Below are 21,810 nucleotides of genomic sequence, written 5' to 3' on the forward strand. Positions count from 1 at the left end.
TAATATTTCAGTTTCAGGAACTCTTATCAATAAATCTAGAATGGGAATCAGAAATTTGAGATCCTACTTTTCATCCTACCTCTTTTGATGCATTTGGGTTGTTTAAACCTCTGTTTTTCATTATTTACAAAAGGATTCTGTTTTAAAAAGGCATTTTTAAAGATTAATTATCTTTGAAACACTAGCAGTGCTTTATAAACTGTATTCTGCAAAATGCTGCTGACCTAAAAATTTGGTGTTTGTTCAACAGTAGAGACATGATTCTCTTGTCAAATCAATGAGAAAATGAGTTAATATTAGACAGGTGTTTTTAAAAAAACGAAACTCATTTTGTGAATAATTGTGTCCATTACAGTGTTCATACCACATCTCTTACTGTAGAGGTATTAGTTGCTATTCATATTTATACTTTGACTTTTTGTCTCTTATTTGTGGCATTTGAATGAAGTATTTTCAACAAGTTTCACTGCATCTATACAATATCTCATTTCAGCTGATACAAATCCTGTAAGGATTGGGGCAATATATCAATATTAAACTAAGCAAGCCTGTGCCAGTTCTTTAAAGATCTCATAGGTAGAGCTTTTGGCAAGTTTTAACACATATATATATTAAGCATAGACCAAAGGTAAAAAAGAAGGAAGATAACATTTATTCAGTACTGTTATATGCTGTGTACTGTGTTAGATACTTCACTTTGATACTTGGAGATTGGTGGTATTACTGAAGTTTGGGCAGGTCGGATGTTTTGGTCTTGGTTAGAAAGCTCGTAAGTGACAAGAATTGGGATTCAGTTCCTTGTCTTTTTTTATTTCAAAACCTAGACTCTCTGCTCTGACATATTGCCTGTGGAAGAAGTAGTGTCATCAAATGAAATGAATAAACAAAAATGTTTCAAATTCTGTTGAACTGGTGAAATTAGATCATATATGCTCCAAAGAAATTAGTTTCTTAATTATGTTAATTTAATCCTCACCTGTTTGCAGAAGGACTTGGAATAAGGCGTACATTTGAAGTCTAATATTCTTCCTAAAGGCTTTAGGATTGAGTTACTTTTAGAGCTTTACTTTTACTTTCCTTCTGAATTCTCGAGACTTAAACTTTACATTTATTATGGTGCTTTCATTGTTGTGCATAGTGAAATTATTCCAAAAATATTTTAGTTCCTGCTGTGTGGCAGGTGTTCTGGTAGGCATTCAGCATGAACCATATAATCAGGGGTATACATTTTTAACAGATGTGTCATTCTTTCATTACTGAAATATTGTTATCACTATTATTATAAATATTGCTTTTTCATATTTATTGGGAGTCTTTTGATTCACTCTGATATTTTGACTTTCAGTTTTTCAGAGCAAAAACCCACCTTTTCCACCCCAGGACAGATAGCTCCTTTGGTCTAAAGAGGCCCCATTCATTTTACAGTACTTCCCTTGTCTGTATCTTGTGGAGTGTGTTTTACATAAAACAATGACAATCACGTTCATAATTAATAAGCCTAACCTAGCCCTAATTATAGTGTTTTATTGTTTAGTCTTCTGCATTGAATTAAACAGAGATAGGGGATGTAAATTTAGTAATTCACACAGAGCCCTCCAGTCACTTCAGCCCCAAACATATAGTCTTGATTATACACAATGCTGCTGTCTCCTATGCCTTTGCTCCTGTGTTCTCCTACTATGCAGTATCGTCCCTCCACACAACTTTCTTTTCTGCTTTCTTAATGTCTACTTGCACTTTCTCTTTCAACCCAGGTATCACATCTGGGACGCTCTTTGCTTCCTGTGTTTCCACTTCCTCCCATCTGCCACAGCCTTGTTAGGATCACCACTGTGTTGCCACAACATCTTAGATATCTCTATTATTGTCTTTTTATTTGATGTCTCTTTCTCTTATCAGACTGAGCTCCTGCAAGGAATTATCTGTTCCTTTTTTTTATCCTTATATTTTTATTGTCCAGCGCAGTACCTGGCAAACAACAGATGTTTGTTACATATTTGATGAATGTATAAATAAATGGCATTGATTTTTATATATTTAAAAAGCTTTAAGTTGCAGGTTTTAAATGTTTTGTCTATTATAAAATATTTCTTTCAGCACCTATATTATTGTTTTGAAAGACTTAGGTAGATTTTTCTCTTGAAATTGTGAAAAAACTTATTTGAAGCCATATTTGTATAATGACATTCAAGTGGCCACAGTAAGATTATTTTCTAATCTCCACTATCCCTCTATCTCTTAAGATACAGATCTTATGAATGAGACAGAGTAAAGGACTTTAGGCTGGATAAAGATTAGGATTCCCTGCTGGCTTGTAATTATCAGAATCTGGATGGTTATTTATTTGAATGAAATGATGCATACATTGTGTACATCAAAAGTAAAGCACATGTGATTGTTAGAGGAATGTTTGAACTCCCCAGTGGGATGTCATGGGGTATGTTTATAAACTCCCACTAAGCAGTAGTTTTACAATGGAATTTCACTGGCATTGAGATAATAATTTGCACAGTCAAATTACCTCTTTACAAAAACCCAGGGAATCATGAGGGTCTAATCCTTTATTAATGTCAACCCACAGGCTGCAAGAAAGCGTAAGATTGCCATTCGAAAAGCCCAGGGGAAAAATGTGGAGGCCATTCGGGAACTGAATGAGTATCTGGAACAGTGAGTGTCTTACAAGAGGATTGTGTTTTGTTATTCTGATAAATCTTTTTTAATTAAAATGGAATTTGCATTTGATTTTCCTTTTTGCCTCCATGCTGTTCATTTATAGAATATCTACACACTTACTTTTTTTCCCTTTCCTCTCACCAGATTTGTTGGAGACCAAGAAGCCTGGCATGAACTCGCAGAACTTTATATCAATGAACATGAGTAAGTCGTTAACACATAAAATTTCGTTAAGGAGTGCAATTTTCATCACTATATAAGTTCAGAAGGCATAGTAGTTTCTAAAGGATTGGTGAGAGGTATGAATCACGTCATTTTAAATTAGCAAAATAAATAAATGAAGAAAAACAAATCGACAGTTTGTTGGTTATAATATGTGAATTGCTTTAAGTAGGTCATTTGTGTTTGCTAAATTATTTTTGTTTGGGAAATGAGTTTTCTTTCAAATACAGATGGCATTCTTTGGAGTTAGAAAGGCATGTATGTGCTGAGCTAAGGTTATTTTTAGTGAATCAAAATTGTGAATTTTTAGAATTTAAATTGTTCTTACATACAAAGAGTATTATACTCCCTGCTGTTTAAAAATTCTGTCAATTGTATGCATTTATTAGCCTTAGTGCTAAGAGAATCAACTCTTCCAAAGTAGAAGCATTCTGTTGCCTGGGTAAAAAACCAAGAATAATCAAGAATGTTGAATGCTGTAGGAACTTGCTTATTGGATATTTAATGTTTTTGTTAGCTTTTTTTTATTGCAGTGACAGGAGGAAATCCCAGTGTGAGAGGATTAGCCCAGTCTTTTCTAATATCACAGCATTAACGCTAACCTCTATCTAGAGGCAGGCTTTTTTTCCCCTTTTTTCTTAGTGAGGAGTCTGAAGTATATCACATTGTTTCTTTCCTTCCTTTTCAGAGAACAGAATCAGATTCTCATGCACATATTCTTACTGTGCACGAATACTTAGAATACTTAACCTCATCCTCATAGTACAAATAGCTGACATAGGAAATAATATCGAATGGAAGATACTTGTCTCTTGCCTTTTCTCAGGGGTATATATGTATGTGAAATAGAGTTAATGTATTATCTGTGTAATTCTAATAAAAGTGGCGGCGAAAACAAAATGTCACTCAATGAATGTGTACTGTATTCTGGGAACCATTTTTCATTTCTCTATTATATATGCTGGCTATCAGATTCTCTTTGTTTTTTGTTAGGAAGTTATTTCCTGAACCATGTTTGGATGCTTGTATGATCATATTTGTAAATATACTTAGCTTTCTCTTACGTATGTAAGAGTGGTAGTGTATTTGGTTAAATGGTAATGTTTCTATTTTTCATTGTTTTAAAGTCAACATTTATAAAGTATTTTTTAAAATGTAAATTATTTGTATGCTGGAAACTATAAAATATTAATTAATGAAATTAAAGAACACCTAAATAATACCAAATTCATAGATTGGAGGCTCAGGATTGTTTTGTTTGTTTGTTTTTTAGGGTTTTGTTTTTGTTTTTGTTTTTATTGAAGTATAGTTGATTCACAATGTTGTGTTAGTTTTAGGTATACAGCAAAGTAATTCAGTTACACATACATATAATGATTATCTTTATTTAAATTTTTCCTTGGGCTAAATTCTTAGAAGTAGAATTACTTGATTAAATGATATGCACATTTTCAGTGGTTTTGATAAATCATTCCTAGATGTGCACTAGAAAGGTAGTGTCAGTTTACTCTCACATCAGCAATTATTAGAATGTCCACTTAACAACACCGGGTGCTACTGTTCTTTCTAATCTTTGCAAATTTTGATAAGTGAAAATTGGTTACACGTTTTTTAAGAGCTCTTTATGTAAATGATATGAGCCTTTGTCCTGTCAAGAATATATCCTTGTTTATTATGTCCTTTTAATATTGATTTTTTTAACTTATAGAAACTTTATATTTTTAGATGGTCAGATATATCAATTTATATTGCTTTCAGGTTTTCTGTCCTCTAAGAACTATATAAATATATCATCTCTGTTTTTTTCTTCTACTTCTTTATCAATTTTTACATTTTTACATGTATTTGTAATATTTCTATATTTAGTTCTCAAATAGGTTATACTTTATTTTTAACCTATCATTAAATTTATTATTTGCCTCACCTTGTAATAGCCACATTCAGTTTTGCTTTGTTTTGAGTCTCTAAAGAGTTTATTGAGATAGAGTTGGATGTACATTTAAGAGAAATGAACTGAAGAATCACAAGAAATTAAGAGATACAAAGAGAAAAGCACCTGAAAAATAGTTTCTTTTCATGGGAAATGATACTTACATTCTGCCTACCCTTTTATCTTGTATTACAAAACTCTTTTTGGTCTTGAAGCTAGTTACTTACACAATGTCTGTTTATTTTTTCTAATTGAACACTTAGAAGGGATATTCAGATTTACGGTGAGTGGAAATAAATGTCTTCAGATTTTTTGAAACTGTATGAAAATCAGAATGTTCACTTAATTCATTTAACTTATTTGAGCAAGTCATTGTCTTCGGTAGGGTATTGTTGGTACAAGTAGTAAGTTACTGTGGAATGTCAGTTTACCACAGTTTTGTGGACCTGGTGGCAAAAATGTACCAATTTAGGAATTGCTTGATATATTTAATATTTTGACATTCTTTTCTTCATATTAATAGTTATAGTAAGTCACAGGCAGCATTGTGAATCTAGATGTAGACTTTTTTACTCCAAATAAATTTCCACAGTAGACTGTTCATATAAGTCTATTCAGTGATTTCATAGAGAGCAAAGGGGATATAGAATTCTGCCACATACTTTTTTTATGTCTTTAAGTTATTTTTATTTAAATTTGCTTCTGATTTATAAATTCTAGATACAGTTATTCTAGTGGTATATGTCACACCAGTTGATCACATTGAGACACTTGCTCTAAGTATAAAAAATTAGTCATGATTTATACGTTAACCCCACAGTACATATTATAAACAAAAATATGTATTTTAAACAAAGATACTGAATTTTTTTTTACTTGATTTGTAGTTAAAAATAGATGTTATATCAGCAGGGAGCAGTTAGTAAAGATTGATTATGATTGTGATTATTGTAGGTACAGCCTTACTATAAAATTCTATAACAAAGGGAATTATCAGAATCCTGTAAGGAAAAAATCACAATGTTGATAAAGCAGTCAAGGAACAAATATTGTAACCTATACATATGCTTTTGTGAGGAACAGAAGAACTTCAAAAGCTTTAGTTACTGACTCTAATGTAGTAATAATAGTGGTTATTCTATTTTAAACGGATTCCAATTATTTTGACTTCTCTAAATCTTAGTCTCATGAGTTGTATATAATGAATTAATTTCTTTATATATCTGCATTGGTATTGGCTATGTACCATCTTGGGAGAACTGAGAAAATAGTCATCACTCAAATCACTTTTGTATGGCTTAATACTCTTGTGTACCCCTGGCTGAGAAAAACTGGATTAGACCATTTCTCACTCCTTCCAGGTCTAAGTTTATTTGATTCTATACTTTATCCACAAAATTAATTTGATTTTATATTTTGTAAAATTGGGGGAAGGTATCCCCTCGTATGTGATACTAAATAATTTTTGAGAAAAATATCTTGGCATTCATTTTTCATTAGAAACTCCTCTCTGCCCATTTTATCTTACATTATGCTATATAAGAATCAGAGTCACTGTTTTGCTCAACCCATTTAAATCTCTAAGAACATTTATTCTTAGCATTAATATGAATTTTTGGCGTTACCGTAAAGGAACACATTTAGAAGGGAACTATCTTTCTGATGAAGCTGGTGTTTAAGGTAGAGACGACTTCCCCTTCTACACAATGATGAATAAATATCAGATAGGTAGTCACAATACTTTTGTTCTACACATTTATTGTCATTTGTTCAGTCATTCATTATATAGCTATCATATGTCAAGAACCAATACTGGGTGTTGGGCATAAATATGAAAAGGGCTAAATAGCAGCATGATCTTTGGTGAGAATTATATATAAGGTCCTTCATAAGTTTAAAATGCTGTGATTTGGGGCTAATCTGCAGGGTGTTTTTGGTTCCTTTGGCCCTTTGGGTTTGATTGCTGTACCTGTTTTTATGTTACCGTTGACATATTCATCACTACCATCACCACCTCGATTTTTCATCCTGATGTGTAGTGTATATAGGTAGTATGCATTGTGGTTAAGAGTGTAGGCTGCCTGCCTACTTCCTAGGGTTTTGGTGGGATTAAATGAGTTAATAGTTGTAACACACCTAGGGAAGTGCATGATACATAATGAGTACCTAATAAAAGTTAGCTATTATTAGTCAGTATTTCACATGTTTGAAACTGCAACGTATATATTTTGAAAACTAAGTATATCAGACATTAGTGTAAAATAGATACCTTTGTATATTGGTGACAGATGTCAAAAATAACTGTAGGTAGCCATTTTCTGTTGTAATGTCATAACCTCCTCACTGGGACTAAATCTTACAAGACCTGTGTTCTTTAGGATTTCCTGTAAATAGGAAGGATATTCACAGGGCTTAAACATATAAAATACATTAAGGAGAATTATAGTCATGTGGTATAAAACTATTTTCCAGAGCCCTTTGCAGCAGTTTTCTCCTTAGGTTTTCAGTAAAGATTTTGTTTCTCTACCACATGATTAAATAGTAGTAGAGTGCATATCAAAACCACGAACTTGATCTGTTTTTCATGGGTTTAGAAATTCGTAACTTAATAACTTTGTATTTGACAGTAACCTTAAATAATGAAAAGTCTTTATAATGGAATATGTGGGATATGTCTGTAAAGGATTTTTAGTGAATATTTAGTGTTTATTTCCTCATTACACTTTAGCTATTTGAATATTTTATTAAATGATCAGTGGACTTGTAGAACCTATTTTATATGTAACCTGATCCAAGATCTTGAAGCCTGTGTTGTTAATTATGTTTGGATGTCATCCTAGTGACCCAGTTTTAAAAATTTAATATCTCGGGACTTCCCTGGTGGCACAGTGGTTAAGAATCTGCCTGCCAATGCAGGGGACACAGGTTCGAGACCTGGACCGGGAAGATCCCACATGCCGTGGAGCAACTAAGCCTGTGCGCCACAACTACTGAGCCTGTGCTCTAGAGCCCGCAAGCCACAACTACTGAGGCCATGTGGCACAGCTGCTGAAGCCTGCGCACCTAGAGCCCATGCTCCGCAACAAGAGAAGCCACGGCAATGAGAAGCCCGCGCACTGTGTAACCCTTGCTTGGTGCAAATAGAGAAAGCCCCGCGCACTGCAGTGAAGACCCAACGCAGCCATACATACATAAAAAAATAAGAAAAAAAGAAAAATGTAATATCTCTTGATAGTTCACAGGCTGCTTTAGGATTTAAGCTTCTGTGTATTCATTTCATTAAAAAATATGATATTCGTATTTATGAATTCAAGATAGGTACTTTATTAATAAAGGTATTTAAAGTATTTTGGGAATAAAATGTGTAATATCACTAAAATTGTTTTAAAATTATTTTAAGGTGTAACTGACATAAAATTTATGACTTTTAAAATTAACTCCTTGATGTTTTTCAGCTATGCTAAAGCAGCCTTTTGTTTAGAGGAGCTTATGATGACTAATCCACACAACCACTTATACTGTCAGCAGTATGCTGAAGTAAGTGTTTTCAAAAACAACAATTGTATGTGATTTTATTTTTGTTGGTGTGGGTATTATTATGGAACTAAGAATATGTCGTTAACGTTAGGCAAGTATATAAATATGTGGGATGTGATGAAAATTGATTTATGGGAGTAAAATTTTTAATACTATAATGGAAATACTGACTTTTCAGTTAAATGCACTTATTTAAAATAGGGAAATTCTTTGTATTTTTCTAATTGCATACTGTATTCTTTCCTAATTATAAATTATGTCATAGTTATCACCATTTAATGGCCTTTAAGGCATTTACAGTGATTACAGTTTTTACATCCATATTCTAGGAAATTGATATTAAGGTCAGTATTTTGGAAAGTAGGAAGTATTTATCTTATTTGATTAACTGTTAAGAATAGCAATACAATTGAATTCTATAAGGTTAAAAGGACTTCATCATTAAGGAATGTCAGTGCAACTAGGAAAGGACAATTCAGTATGAAGTCTAGATTTATAATACTAGTAATAGAAAATAAAGTTGTGAAGCATTTGGAAGGCAGTTGAAATAGAAATTATACTGCCTTTTTTATATTGGCAGCATTTTTTTTATTTTAAAAGCTCAGTGATCTTAATGTTCATAGAATATAATGATTCTGGAGGGTAGGTTATGCTTTAAAGTTTAGATTAGCTTTAACAACTTTAAGATGAATTCTTTTAACATCTTGCATTTGTTTACAGAATATCTGTTTCAATTACTAATGCCTATGGTATGATGAAACATGCTATATTTCAAAGTAGTAAAATAAACAGGTTTCAGCACTCCGTAATTTTTAACAGGTTAAATATACCCAAGGTGGACTTGAAAATCTTGAACTTTCAAGAAAGTATTTTGCACAGGCATTGAAACTGAACAACAGAAATATGAGAGCTTTGTTTGGACTTTACATGGTGAGTTGAGGTGCATGTTTAATGTTATTTTATGAAATGTCATTTAAAGTCCATTAACCGTCCCAGTTAATCACTTCCCTCTTTTTTTTTTTTTTTTGTATTTCATTGATAAGCATATGATGTTTTTCCTCTAGTTAATTATGAACAATAGGTTGTAAGGCAGTTATATTTTTCAATATTAATATATCCCAGCTATTTGACATTTTATTGTCAATTATCTTTTACTATATCAGAATTTAAATCTGCCTTTATGAAATTAAATAGTAACAGATACAAAGCTATATTATGTATTTCTTTTTTTTTTTTTTTTTTTTTTTTTTTGCGGTACGTGGACCTCTCACTGTTGTGGCCTCTCCCGTTGCAGAGCACAAGCTCCGGACGCACGGGCTCAGCGGGCATGGCTCACGGGCCCAGCTGCTCCGCGGCATGTGGGATCTTCCCAGACCAGGGCACGAACCCGTGTCCCCTGCATCGCCAGGTGGACTCTCAACCATTGCGCCACCAGGGAAGCCCAAAGTGATTTCCTTCTTTTTTGTTTTCCTCTTTTTTTTTTTTGTTTGCGGTACGCGGGCCTCTCACTGTTGTGGCCTCTCCCGTTGCGGAGCGCAGGCTCAGTGGCCATGGCTCACAGGCCCAGCCGCTCCGCGGCACGTGGGATCTTCCCGGACCGGGACACGAACCACTGTCCCCTGCAACGGCAGGCGGACATTCAACCACTGCGCCACCAGGGAAGCCCGTTGTATTTCTTAATTGTTTTGTTATTCTTGGGTTCATGCCCAACATTTTATTTCTTACCTTAAATTATAATTGTATGAGATATTTTTAAACTATGTTTATAAAAGACATATTAGAAATAAAATCTCTCATGCCAAACTAAAACTTTTTTTATGATATAGAAAAACAGTTTGTGGTACGCATGTAATTAAATATTTCTTTTGTTTATGTATGCTAAATGATGAGCTTAGAAAAAGTCAGTTAACAAGAGCTATGGGAAATAGAGGAAGAATTTAATGAACTTCAAATTTATATAAAATGAGCTCCTTTCTACAGTCAGAATGACTAGAAAAATAAACTTCTTTAATAGGCCAGTCCTTTGAAATTTTAATTTATCCTAGTCTTTTCATGGACTTTCGGATGAATATTTTGTTGGAGCTCAGTGAAAAGGATTGATTGCAGAAATGGAGGCAGGAAGAAGCGTAAATGAAATAATTTTTAGGAAAGAAATGGCAAAATATAATTAGAAAACAGATTAAAGGGATTTCAAAAAATTTTTTCTGGATTCTACTAGTGCCAGTTGTAACAGCTTGTAGGTACAGTATGGTAGCAGTGTCTCTTTTACCAAATAAATACTATTTTTTAAAATAAATAAATTATTAATAATAGTAAAAATACATAGCACTTTATGTGTCAGGTGTTGTTATGAGCTCTCTTTTTTATTTTAAATCATTACATCTTTATATCAACTATTTGAGAAGGTACTATTACTACTACCATTTCACAGAAAATGAAACCAAGGCACATAGAGTCCTGATTAATTTGCCCAAGGATGGACACAGAGCTGCTAAATGATGCTCAGGCAGTTGACTCCAGAATCATTCTCTTAACTACTGCAATCAGATTTTGGCATATAAATTCCTTAGTGGCAGAGAAGGAGACAGAAGGAAAAAGCATATAACACAGGCTAGGCATTAAAGAAACCACATGGACAGATATATTTAAGCATAAGATAAAATTTGTATCTTTCTCTTCCCAGAAATACATACAATTAAAAATAAGAATATGATTTTGAGGGTCTACAGATTCTTGCATGGATCCCAGTTTAACAATCCCTTGTTTAAATACATCTTTAAAAAGGAGATGATGGCTCTAATTGGTTCTTTGGAACATAGTTTGGAGACTCTCAGTGTAGTGAAAAGAGAAATAGGTTGGAAGTGATGATCTCTTTCTACTTGTAAGACTTTCGTTAACTTACTTTAGTTAAGTCAGTTCACTCCTATTGGACTTAATTTTTTTTTTCACCTGTTAATGTAGGAAGTTAGACTAAATTATTTTTGAGGTTCCTTATATTAATATTCAGTAATTCTAAAATTCTGACATAGAAAAGTTGAAGTAATTCAGTAATAAGAAATAGCACCAGTAATATCCTACAGTATTTAAGTGATGATGAAATTTTACCTTCAAGGGCTGTGGTAGACAAGTAATAAAATAATTTTAGATATTATTTAAGGTATCCTTTCTCTTCCTACTACCTTGGATTATTCTCCATTTTAAAATATTTTCATTTCATTTCACTAATTTCATTCAGCTTTATTTTATTTTAAAAATTGTGTTGATACAGTTTTGAAAAACTCTTTATTATCAGCCCATTGCAATTATGACCCTTACATGTTTTTGAGTGTCTTGGCTACATCAAAGGAGTATTGTTTTTGATGTTTCTTTTTTGTTCTTAGTCTGCAAGTCATATTGCTTCTAATCCAAAAGCAAGTGCAAAAACAAAAAAGGACAACATGAAATATGCTAGTTGGGCAGCTAGTCAAATAAACAGAGCTTATCAGGTTAGTATCGATAATTTTATATTATGACAAAGGTCAGTTAATGTATTTCTTAGTTGTTGTTTATGTTTCTACAAACTACAAAGCTAGATGTCTATCATTGAACTTTTGTGCTTTTGGGTCTTTATCAAATGTTTTTTACTTTAGTAAAATAGTAGTTTTACTTTAGTAAAATAGTAACAGGAGTCTGTTACTATTATGATCCCATAATGAGCCTTATCATCTCAGTAGTTCTACATTTGGCAAATAAAAAAAAGTAATTGTAAAAATCCAGAAAGGATAAATTTCATGATGTATTTCAGAGGCAGATTGGGTATGTGAGTGTATTATTAATCAGAGATATCTCAAATAATAAAAAAAAGAGGAAGAAAATCCTAAAAGTAAACTAACAAGACTATATAACAAAGTTTATGTACTCTGTTTACAGTCAGATCTTATCTGAAACATCTCCCCTCATTTTTTAGTTTACTGAAGCTCATCCCTAGGAGATTCTTCAGGAAAGACTCATGGAAAAACTCACCTTCTTACATCTTTCATGTTTGTAACTTATCTGTCTATAGTCTTTATATTTGAAGGACAATTTGACTTTTTATACATCCTTTGCTATTAAATACATTTACCTAAGTATTAAGCATATTGTTCCTTTTTTTTTAGGATAAAATATTGCTGTCAACAAGTTTCATGCCATCCTGATTTTCTTTCTCTAATAAGTGACTTGCACTTTTTGTCAGGTTGCCCAAAGGAATTTTTTTCTTTATCTTTAAAATCCAGTAGTTTCACTATGATAATGTTTTGTTGATATTCTTGGGTCGGTCTTCCCAAATACACTATAGACCTTTTTAATATTTGGATTCAGTCCTCTTTTAGTTTGAGGAAAGTTGCTTTTAGAATTATGATTTTGAATTTTTTTTGCTTGATTCCTTAAGTTTTCTTTTTCAGGTCTCCAACTATAAGTTTATTGGATCTCCTTTCACACTTCCTTTTATCATTCATTTTTTTTTCAAATCCATCTGTCATTTTCTGTATTTTATTCTCTTCTTTTTTTTCTGGTAGTTTATATGTTTCCTCTTCTTTGTTACAGAGAACTCAAATATGACCTCTCTATATATCTAGTCTTTCTTAGAACTAGGTCAGGTTCAGAATGATTTTTCTGGCTGCAGGCCTCCCTGTGTTCTACCCCTACCGGTCTACAGATCTTGAATTTTGAGGTGGTGTTCTCAGTTTTAAATGTTACATTTTGTTGTTGTTGTTTTTTCTTCTGGGATTTTCTGCCTCTGGGCATCACTACCTCCCACCCTCCCCTTCTCCCCTTATCTGAACCATCTCTCCCTCTTAACCCCAGTGTTTCTGCCCTGTTAAATTTGGTTTCAGTTTCTGTAGTTTTCTTTCAGTTTGAGGTTTTTTTCCTTTTGGAAGAGGGTGTTTGCTGGATAATTCAGAGATTTTGAGGTCTTAGACTATTAGATTTGTTTAAGGTCACGTTTGCATGCAGTTTTTTTTTTTGTTTTTTGAAGATGTTGGGGGTAGGAGTTTATTAATTTATTTTATTTATTTATTTTTGCTGTGTTGTGTCTTTGTTTCTGTGCGTGGGCTTTCTCTAGTTGTGGCAAGCGAGGGTCACTCTTCATTGCGGTGCGCGGGGCCTTCTCACTATCGCGGCCTCTCCTGTTGCGGAGCACAGGCTCCAGATGCGCAGGCTCAGTAGTTGTGGCTCACGGGCTTAGTTGCTCCACGGCATGTGGGATCCTCCCAGACCAGGGCTCGAACCCATGTCCCCTGCATTAGTAGGCAGATTCTCAACCACTGTGCCACCAGGGAAGCCCTGCATGTAGTTCTTTATACTTTGATTTGGAGCCTATGAGACTGTCCTAGTTTTGCAAGCCATTGCATCAGTTCATACTTTTTTTTACTTCAGTGGCTTATAGAGTAGTAGGTTGTCCTCTTTTACATCCTGTAGTGCCTACCACATAGCTGTTGAGCTTTTGTAGGTCCTGCTACTGTTGGTGGTATAACAACCTTCTAGGGTTTTGAAGGATTGCCTGCAATATAGTTTTTTTTGAAAGATGTCTTTGTTGGGTTTGTTTCCTCTTATTTTGGTCTTGGTTTTGGTGCTGTTTATTTCTTTGTTTTTGTACTCCTGGTTGGGGAGATTAAAACAATTCAGTGCCCTGTGATCACACCATTTAGTCACTTTTGTGTAGTTTTATTATATAAAATAGAGAATGTTGGTTCTGTTGGCATATTGCAAGTCAGAATATCTATAAATATTAGCTAAGCTATGCTTCTTCAAATGGAGAAGGCTCCATCTGAGAGGGCTCGAGGGGTTCCACACAGAGTAGGCTTGGGGGTTGGGGGTTGCGAGGGAGGGAGGGATAGTTTGTGATTTAAAAATAAGACTTGGGGGCTTCCCTGGTTACGCAGTGGTTGAGAGTGCGCCTGCCGATGCAGGGGACATGGGTTCGTGCCCCAGTCCGGGAAGATCCCACATGCTGCAGAGCAGCTGGGCCCGTGAGCCATGGCCGCTGAGCCTGCGCATCCGGAGCCTGTGCTCCGCAATGGGAGAGGCCACAACAGTGAGAAGCCCACGTACCGCAAAATAAATAAATAAATAAATAAGACTTGGATAATATGAAAATAATAGTGTGCAAACGACATCATTGTTTTTAAGATATTTTTGAGAAACAACTAGCTGCTCAGAGAGTGCTTTTTTTGACCTGGCATGACTATATTTCTAAAATCAATTTTTATTAAATTATAACATACATGGAAAAATGAACCCAAGTCACAAAGATACATTCCAATGAATTATACAAGTAAATGTATCCAGGTCAATAAATAGAAACATTACAGCACCCCAAAACCTTCCTGGAACCTTCTTTCAAATTCTACTCCTTGTATTCCCCTCAAAAGTACAAATTTATAATCCCATAGTTCTGGCTTTTTTTTTTTGAAATTTATAGAATCATACAGTATGTATTTATTTTTGTCTGGCCTATTGCATGATTTATGAGTTTTATATTTTTTTAAGTTTGTAGTTCATTCATTTTCATTGTACTGTAGTCTATTATATGAACATACTACAATTTATTCAGTTTTTTAAAAAATTTATTTTATTTACTTATTTATATTTGGCTGTGTTGCATCTTCGTCGCTGCTCACGGGCTTTCTCTAATTGTGGCAAGCGGGGGCTACTCTTCTTTGCAGTGTGCGGGCTTCTCATTGTGGTGGCTTTTCTTGTTGCGGAGCACGGGCTCCAGGCACACGGGCTTCAGTAGTTGCACCACGCAGGCTCAGTAGTTGTGGCTCACGGGCTTTAGAGCACAGTCTCAGTAGTTGTGGCACATGGGCTTAGTTGCTCCACGGCATGTGGGATCTTCCTGGACCGGGGCTCGAACCTGTGTCCCCTGCATTGGCAGGCGGATTCTCAGCCACTGTGCCACCAGGGAAGCCCGTTTATTCAGTTGTTGATAGGCGTTTGGATTATTTCCTGTTTGGGGCTATTATGAATAATACTACACTGATATTGCTGTACAAGTCTCTTGGTGTATATGTACATGTACTTCTTAGGGGTGTATACCTTTGAGTGGAAATACTGTGTCATAGGATGTATATATATCTAACTGAAGTAGATAAAGCTGGTTTTCCAGATTACTTGTTTATAGTCTCACCAGCAGTGTTTGAGCGTTCTCATAGTTCCACATTTTCACCAACACATCCTTCTGTCAGTTTTTGTAATTATAGTCATTCTGGTATATGTGTAGTGGTATCTTCATGGTTTTGTTTTGTATCTCCCTGATGACCAGTGAAGTTGAACACTTTTTCATATGTTTATTGGCTGTTTGGATATCTTCTTACGTGAAGTCTATGTTTTTCATTGGTTTATGACTTTTTATTTTGTTTTTTAGTTTTTTGATTATGGGCCCTTTGTTCATTATATGTGTAGCAGATCTTTTTAACTCCTTAGTTGCAATCACTCTCAAATGATTTTGATGAAGAAAGTTTTGAAGATTATCTTCACCCTAATCGTTCATTTCCCTTATGGTTTGTCTTTTATGTTCTGCTTAAGAAATCATTTGCTACTGATGGTCATAAAGATAATCTTGTGTGTCTTTGGAGTTTTTTTTCTTCTACTTTTCACATTTAGATCCACAATCCATTTGGAACTGATTTTTATGTATTATATGAAAATAGAGGTCTGTTTCCCCCCTGCATAGCTTTCCAGTGTTTCTTTCTCTGTATTCTGTCATGAGTCCCATTCTCTGGAAGCTGCTACCTTATAATAGTTGAGAGAGAACACAGATGCGCGAGCTGTATCGTCTGGCTTCCAAGTTTGGCTCTGACATGTGGCCATGGACAAATTACATACCATCTCTGGGCCTAACTTTTCATTTGCAAGATGGACATAATAAAAGTTTTCTGAGTATTAAAGGAGTTGATACATACTTTTTACCATATCACAGTAATACACCTTATATTGTGTTTACTAATTGCATGCTGTAAGTTCACTTTATTATGTCTGCTATTTTTATTGCAATTACAATAGCAGTAACAACAATAACAGTTATAATAGCAAACAAAATTTATTATAAGGTAGGTACTTTTCCTGTTTTACAAATGAGGAAATTAAGGCATGAAAGATTAAATAACTTTCTCCAAGGTGATATAACTGGTTATTAACAGGAGCGATTTTCAAACCTAGGCAGCCTGACTCCAAGTTTGGTGCTCTTAATGGCCACAATATACTGCCTTTATAAAGAGATGTCAGGTATAAATGTTTCTAAAAGTGTAATTATAGTTTCCAACTCCCTTCTTAGTTATTTTCTCATGTGAACAAGTGATATCCTACCCTCACTTGTTTCCCTTTTCATTTCAGACCCAAAGCTCTCCATAGTAACTCAATTTAGAGTTTCATTTTGTTTGTTTGTTTGTTTTTCCTCGGTTTCACTGTCTCTTCAGTAATGCAAGACCAGGCAAGCATGCCCTTCCCTGCCATATGAGATGCACTTTACCATTAGACATGAATCCATCATTTCGATATTTTAAGTCATTGTTCATATATCCAAACCCTATTCGTTAGTAATATTTTCCCTCCCTGCCATTCTCTTTAAACAAATTTTTAAAAATTGTCTTATTAGATCCATTCTCTTTTCATAGACTTATTTTGTAAAGTCTTAGTGTTTTTGGAAAGAGCTCTGAGAATATCATCTGTGCTCTTCAGTCTTTGACTTTGGCACCATAAACTCCATAGTACCCAGTGATGTTTTACACATCTTTCCTGACGGTATGATTTGCCTTTTCTTGACTCTAAGGGAAAGGATAGTATAAGGAATTTTTGTAAGTTTCTGTCATCTTGGATACCACTCCAAAAATATAACATCTCTCAGTTGATAATGTCAGGTTTCTGTATAGCAGCCTAAAATACCTCTCAATTAGGAATCACCCATCATGCAAAATTTGTTTTTGCCTCTAGACACTAGTAACATTTTTTTTTGTTTATTTTTGTTTTTGTTTGGCTGCTCTGCGCGGCATGCAGGATCTTAGTTCCCTAACCAGGGATCGAACCTGTGCCACCTGCAATAGAAGCACAGAGTCTTAACCACTGGACCACCAGGGAAGTCCCCGTAACGGGTTTTAAATAAAATCTTTTGTTGCTTTTGAAATTTTCATCTCTATTCTTTTTCTACAGAAGTTGGTGATTTTCTTCATGTGAATCAGATTTCATAAATATTTGTATCTATTGCCTTTTGCTAACATAGTGGTTTAAAATAACGACTTATTTGCTTATGAATCTGTAGGTATCATGTAGGCTTGTGCTCAGTTGAGTAATTCTACAGGTCTATAGTGGACTTATTTTCTTTTCCCCTCTATGCTAGTGGTTGATGGCCTCACTTAAATGTCTGATGGTTGGCTCTCTGTCAGCTGGGGGTGCTGGGCCTTGTATTTCCCATTTGGCAAGCTAACTTGGACTTATTCACATGATGGTTTCAGGGTTCCAGGAGCAGCAAACAGGCAAACTCCAGAGCCTCCGGTTATGTCACATATGGCTAATATTCCATTGAGCAAAACAAGTCACATGGTGAACCCAGATACAGGGGATATAATATTTCACCTCTCAATCGGAAGAGAAATATGTGGTCATTTGGCAGTTTATTACACTTTTGTATAACTCCATAGTTCCATCCTTCTGTTTTTGTTTATTTTTCTTTTTATCCACTTTATTGAGGTATAGTTTACATACAATAACATGCACACATTTTAAGTGTATAGTTGAGTTTTGACAAATGTATACTCCTCTCTCACCACTATCCCATTCAAGACATACAGTTTCCATCAGCCCAGAAAGGTCACCTCTGCCACTTTGTAGTCAGCCCCATTCCACACTGCAGACTAGCACTGATTTGATTTTCATCACTATAAATTAGTTTTGCCTGTACTAGAACTTTATATATAAATGAGATCATAGATTATGTACCCTTTTGTGCATTGCTTCTTTCACTCAGCATGTTTCTGAGACTCATCAATCCACTTCTCCATTTTATTTATCTTATTACTTTGTCCACCCATATTATTTTCCACAAACTGTAAATTTGTGAATTTTAACCCAACTTACTCCAGTTATCACAATGGGTAAATCATTGACCTTTGAATTTGATAAGCAATTTTTTATTATTTGAGTGGTTTTCTGGTTAGTTTTCTTTAAGATCCATCAGGAAATTATGAAAAAAGTTTACTTAAGCAAAATCTGTGTGAAAAATAATGCAGAATTTGTGATTAATGTGGAAAAGTATAATTTTCAGAGACTGACATTTTAGTAATAAATCTCTGGGATCTAATTGAGAACTTTATATGTCTAGGCATATAAACAAGTATAAAGTGTATAGTAAGTATTCCTTATTGTAATGTTTTTCTAGGCATTTAAAAATTAGAGAAAATGAGATTTTAAGAACTGCTTTCTGTCTTTGTTTCTACTTAATGAAACAAAATATGGCTACTACTTGCTTTTCAGTTAGGTAATTGGTTTAGCATGTTCAGTAGAGGCAGGCAAGTTTGATTAATGCTCATGAAAAACTTTAATGTGAACCTACTCACAGTAATTTTCCAGATAAATGCTTCTTTGGTACTCTGTTAAATTCGTCTGTGCTAGTGATCCATATGTTATTTGTGATTGCAGAGGTGATTCTGTTACTATCCTTTTGGGAAATAGAAAATTAAATCATGATTTGAGGGAAAAATAGGATTCTGGCTTAATCAGTTAAATTGCCATATAATTCTAGAATAGACAAAATAATTGCATGTCAGGTAAAATTTGAAGTGATAGATTTATATTTCCAACTTTCTTTTTATTTGTTTTGACACAAGTTCGTTTGGTTTATTCTAAATTGCACTGGTTGTCAGTAGTGTTGATACACAATCTTAGGTGGTTTTCTAAAATTAGCTAATTTTAAAAATCACAAATTTGTATTTATTATTACTTTTATTACATTTAAATACAAATCAAGAAAAATGCTATATTTTAAAATACTATGACTTCAGCGCTACACAAATTTTTCATTTTTATTTTCCATTTAAAAAATTAGGTGTCCTATGTTGTACCCCTTCCCCCAACCCATCAAAAGCTTTTTCTTAGAATTAGACCTTTAAGTATCTGATTAGGACAATTCCTGTTTACTTTGGGTAGGCAGTGGTAAAAGAAAAGGCTTTCTGTTCTTGGTAAGTCCTTGTGAAAGTGACTCTATCAACTGGGTAATAGGAGTAATAAGCACACTCCACACATCCTTTACTCACCAAGGGAAATTATGAAAGGGCAGAGTTTTAAATGTGGTGTTGCTATTGCCATATTTTTAAATTATGGCCTGTATATTCAGCATTTGAATTCCTTAAATTAATAATGTCTTATGAAAGGCAAAGTGATCTTGATTCTTACAAGAAGCTTTTTCTCTTTCCCTGGCATTTCCTCTAGAAATCCCCTTTAGTTACTCTATCAAATCAAGATTCAACCACAGAAGCTAATGGTTTAGGAAATAGGAGAATCATAATGTTAAGCTGCAGCCAGAGAGGTCAGAGGCAGGTTACCAATTCCTGAAGCCTATTGCTTCTACGATGTTACCTGTGCTTGATCACTTAATCTTTCTCAACAGGTCACAAGAAGTTTGCCAAATTAAGTTAATTACAAAAGAGAAGGAACACATCATAAATCAAGTACTAAGTACCTAAGACAGCATTGATATTTGAAGGAAAGATCAGTCACTTGAAAGTATACTGAGTGCTTAGATGTTAACTTGAAAATACTGTATGTTGCTAATAGAAAATGTTAATACTTTAACCAGGGGAAAAACAGGTAATATAGTTATAATAAACCTTCCCCTTCCTTAACAAGGAATATATACTTATCTAGTAAATCTGTAGTGTTAAGTCAAACTGATAAATGATGGGAATTGGCAGTCTAGTTAGAAAACTCATTTTGAAATCAGCATGGGGTATTCAACAGTTACCATGCACTATATTGAATTTAATACACATGAATTTGCTTTTAAATGTACAAAGATAGTATTTAATGCACTATGTTTTGTTTTTATTGTAAAATCCAATCCCAAATTGGTATTATAAAATAAATTATGACTTAATAAACTAAAAATGCATATTTTAAAACGTTTACTTTAATATGTAGCATAGAGTTTTATTTGATAGGTTTTTGCTGCAGAAACATGATATTATCTAGTCAACTAATAAATCTGGGAAATTTTTAAAAATTGCAGCCCACTCTAAGTAGTTTTGGAGAATTCTTGCAACTCTAAAATGTTTGATAACACTTCTTTACGTTTGTATTTTACCTTTGTTTGAAATTGTAAAAAGTTGATTAGAGGGCCACACAAGTAGTCCACATTCCTAATAAATATAAGCTAAATTTCATTTCTAAATTATGCTTTTTATTTCATAAAGCTTTTCTGGTCTGAAGAGGGAGTACAGTTTGAAAATCATATTAATGTTTTTATAGGTTATCATACTACTTAAACATTTAAACTGGCCAATTTCACATGGAAATTTTTATATACGTCAGTTGAAGATGAAACCTTAATGAAAATGTCCTTAAAACCCAAATTTTGTTTTTTATTGAAGAAAAAGAACATATCTGATTTCATGCTAGTGATAAAATAGATAATGTTAACTCTCTAACAATTTGAAAGTAAGACTGTGATTTTGAACCTGCCACTGAAATTGAGCCTAATTGCATTTTCTAAAAATTAGTTTGCAGGTCGAAGTAAGAAGGAAACCAAATACTCTCTCAAGGCAGTCGAAGACATGCTGGAAACACTGCAGATCACCCAGTCTTAAGGTTTCAAAAACTCTTTCACATTACATTTCACAACTGTAAAATTGAGCTCACTGGTTTGTGACCTATTTACTAGATGCCCAGTGCTATTTATATACTGATTTTCTGCTAAGAAGGCAGTTGTAAAGAATGTGATAATATAAACCTAAAAATGCCATTTATTGCTAAGCAGGAAGATGGGGAAAGCCGATGGAAGAGAGATTTGACAAGATTCTTACTGATTGTACATCATTCTTTCCATATCATACATATATAACTGCTTTTAAACCACAATCTGATATAGAAATAACCTTGTTAAATAAACTGATGATTTATTAAACTTGCATATGAAAATTCTAGATTCTTTTTGTTATAGTCAAATAGTGAGTGACTATATTGTTTTAGAACTCGATTTCTAGTTAACTCCTTTTTATTTGTGATAGGAAATACATAGCATATATAGGTGACAGAAGCAAAATGCTGGCAAATTATTTTCATTCTTTTTATAGCGTCAGGTTGGGTTTCGCTCTGTATTCCAGTGGGCTATTATTTTATATGCTGTAATGTTATTCTGATAAATCTTGATTAAAATATATATCATTCTCCAAAGTTCAGCACTATCTTTTTATAAAATTTTGTTTTGCTATGGGACATAA

General features: G+C 33.8%; 1 protein-coding gene and 1 non-coding gene across 2 annotated transcripts in view; one reads left to right on the forward strand and one right to left on the reverse strand.

The window, feature by feature from the left end:
* Positions 1-21,810, forward strand: part of EMC2 (ER membrane protein complex subunit 2) — a 52,102-nt gene that overhangs the window by 27,264 nt on the left and 3,028 nt on the right. The window contains exons 6-11 of the mRNA XM_065895218.1: positions 2,582-2,667; positions 2,818-2,877; positions 8,281-8,362; positions 9,182-9,292; positions 11,743-11,847; positions 21,091-21,178. Coding sequence (XP_065751290.1) covers positions 2,582-2,667; positions 2,818-2,877; positions 8,281-8,362; positions 9,182-9,292; positions 11,743-11,847; positions 21,091-21,177 — 531 coding nt within the window. The 3' untranslated portion in view covers position 21,178. The remainder of the gene's footprint in view (positions 1-2,581; positions 2,668-2,817; positions 2,878-8,280; positions 8,363-9,181; positions 9,293-11,742; positions 11,848-21,090; positions 21,179-21,810) is intronic.
* TRNAR-UCU (transfer RNA arginine (anticodon UCU)) lies at positions 17,386-17,458 on the reverse strand. Its single transcript has one exon. It is a non-coding gene; the product is annotated as a tRNA-Arg (tRNA).

This window comes from Phocoena phocoena, chromosome 17, assembly GCF_963924675.1.
Source record: "Phocoena phocoena chromosome 17, mPhoPho1.1, whole genome shotgun sequence".
Lineage (NCBI taxonomy): Eukaryota > Metazoa > Chordata > Mammalia > Artiodactyla > Phocoenidae > Phocoena > Phocoena phocoena.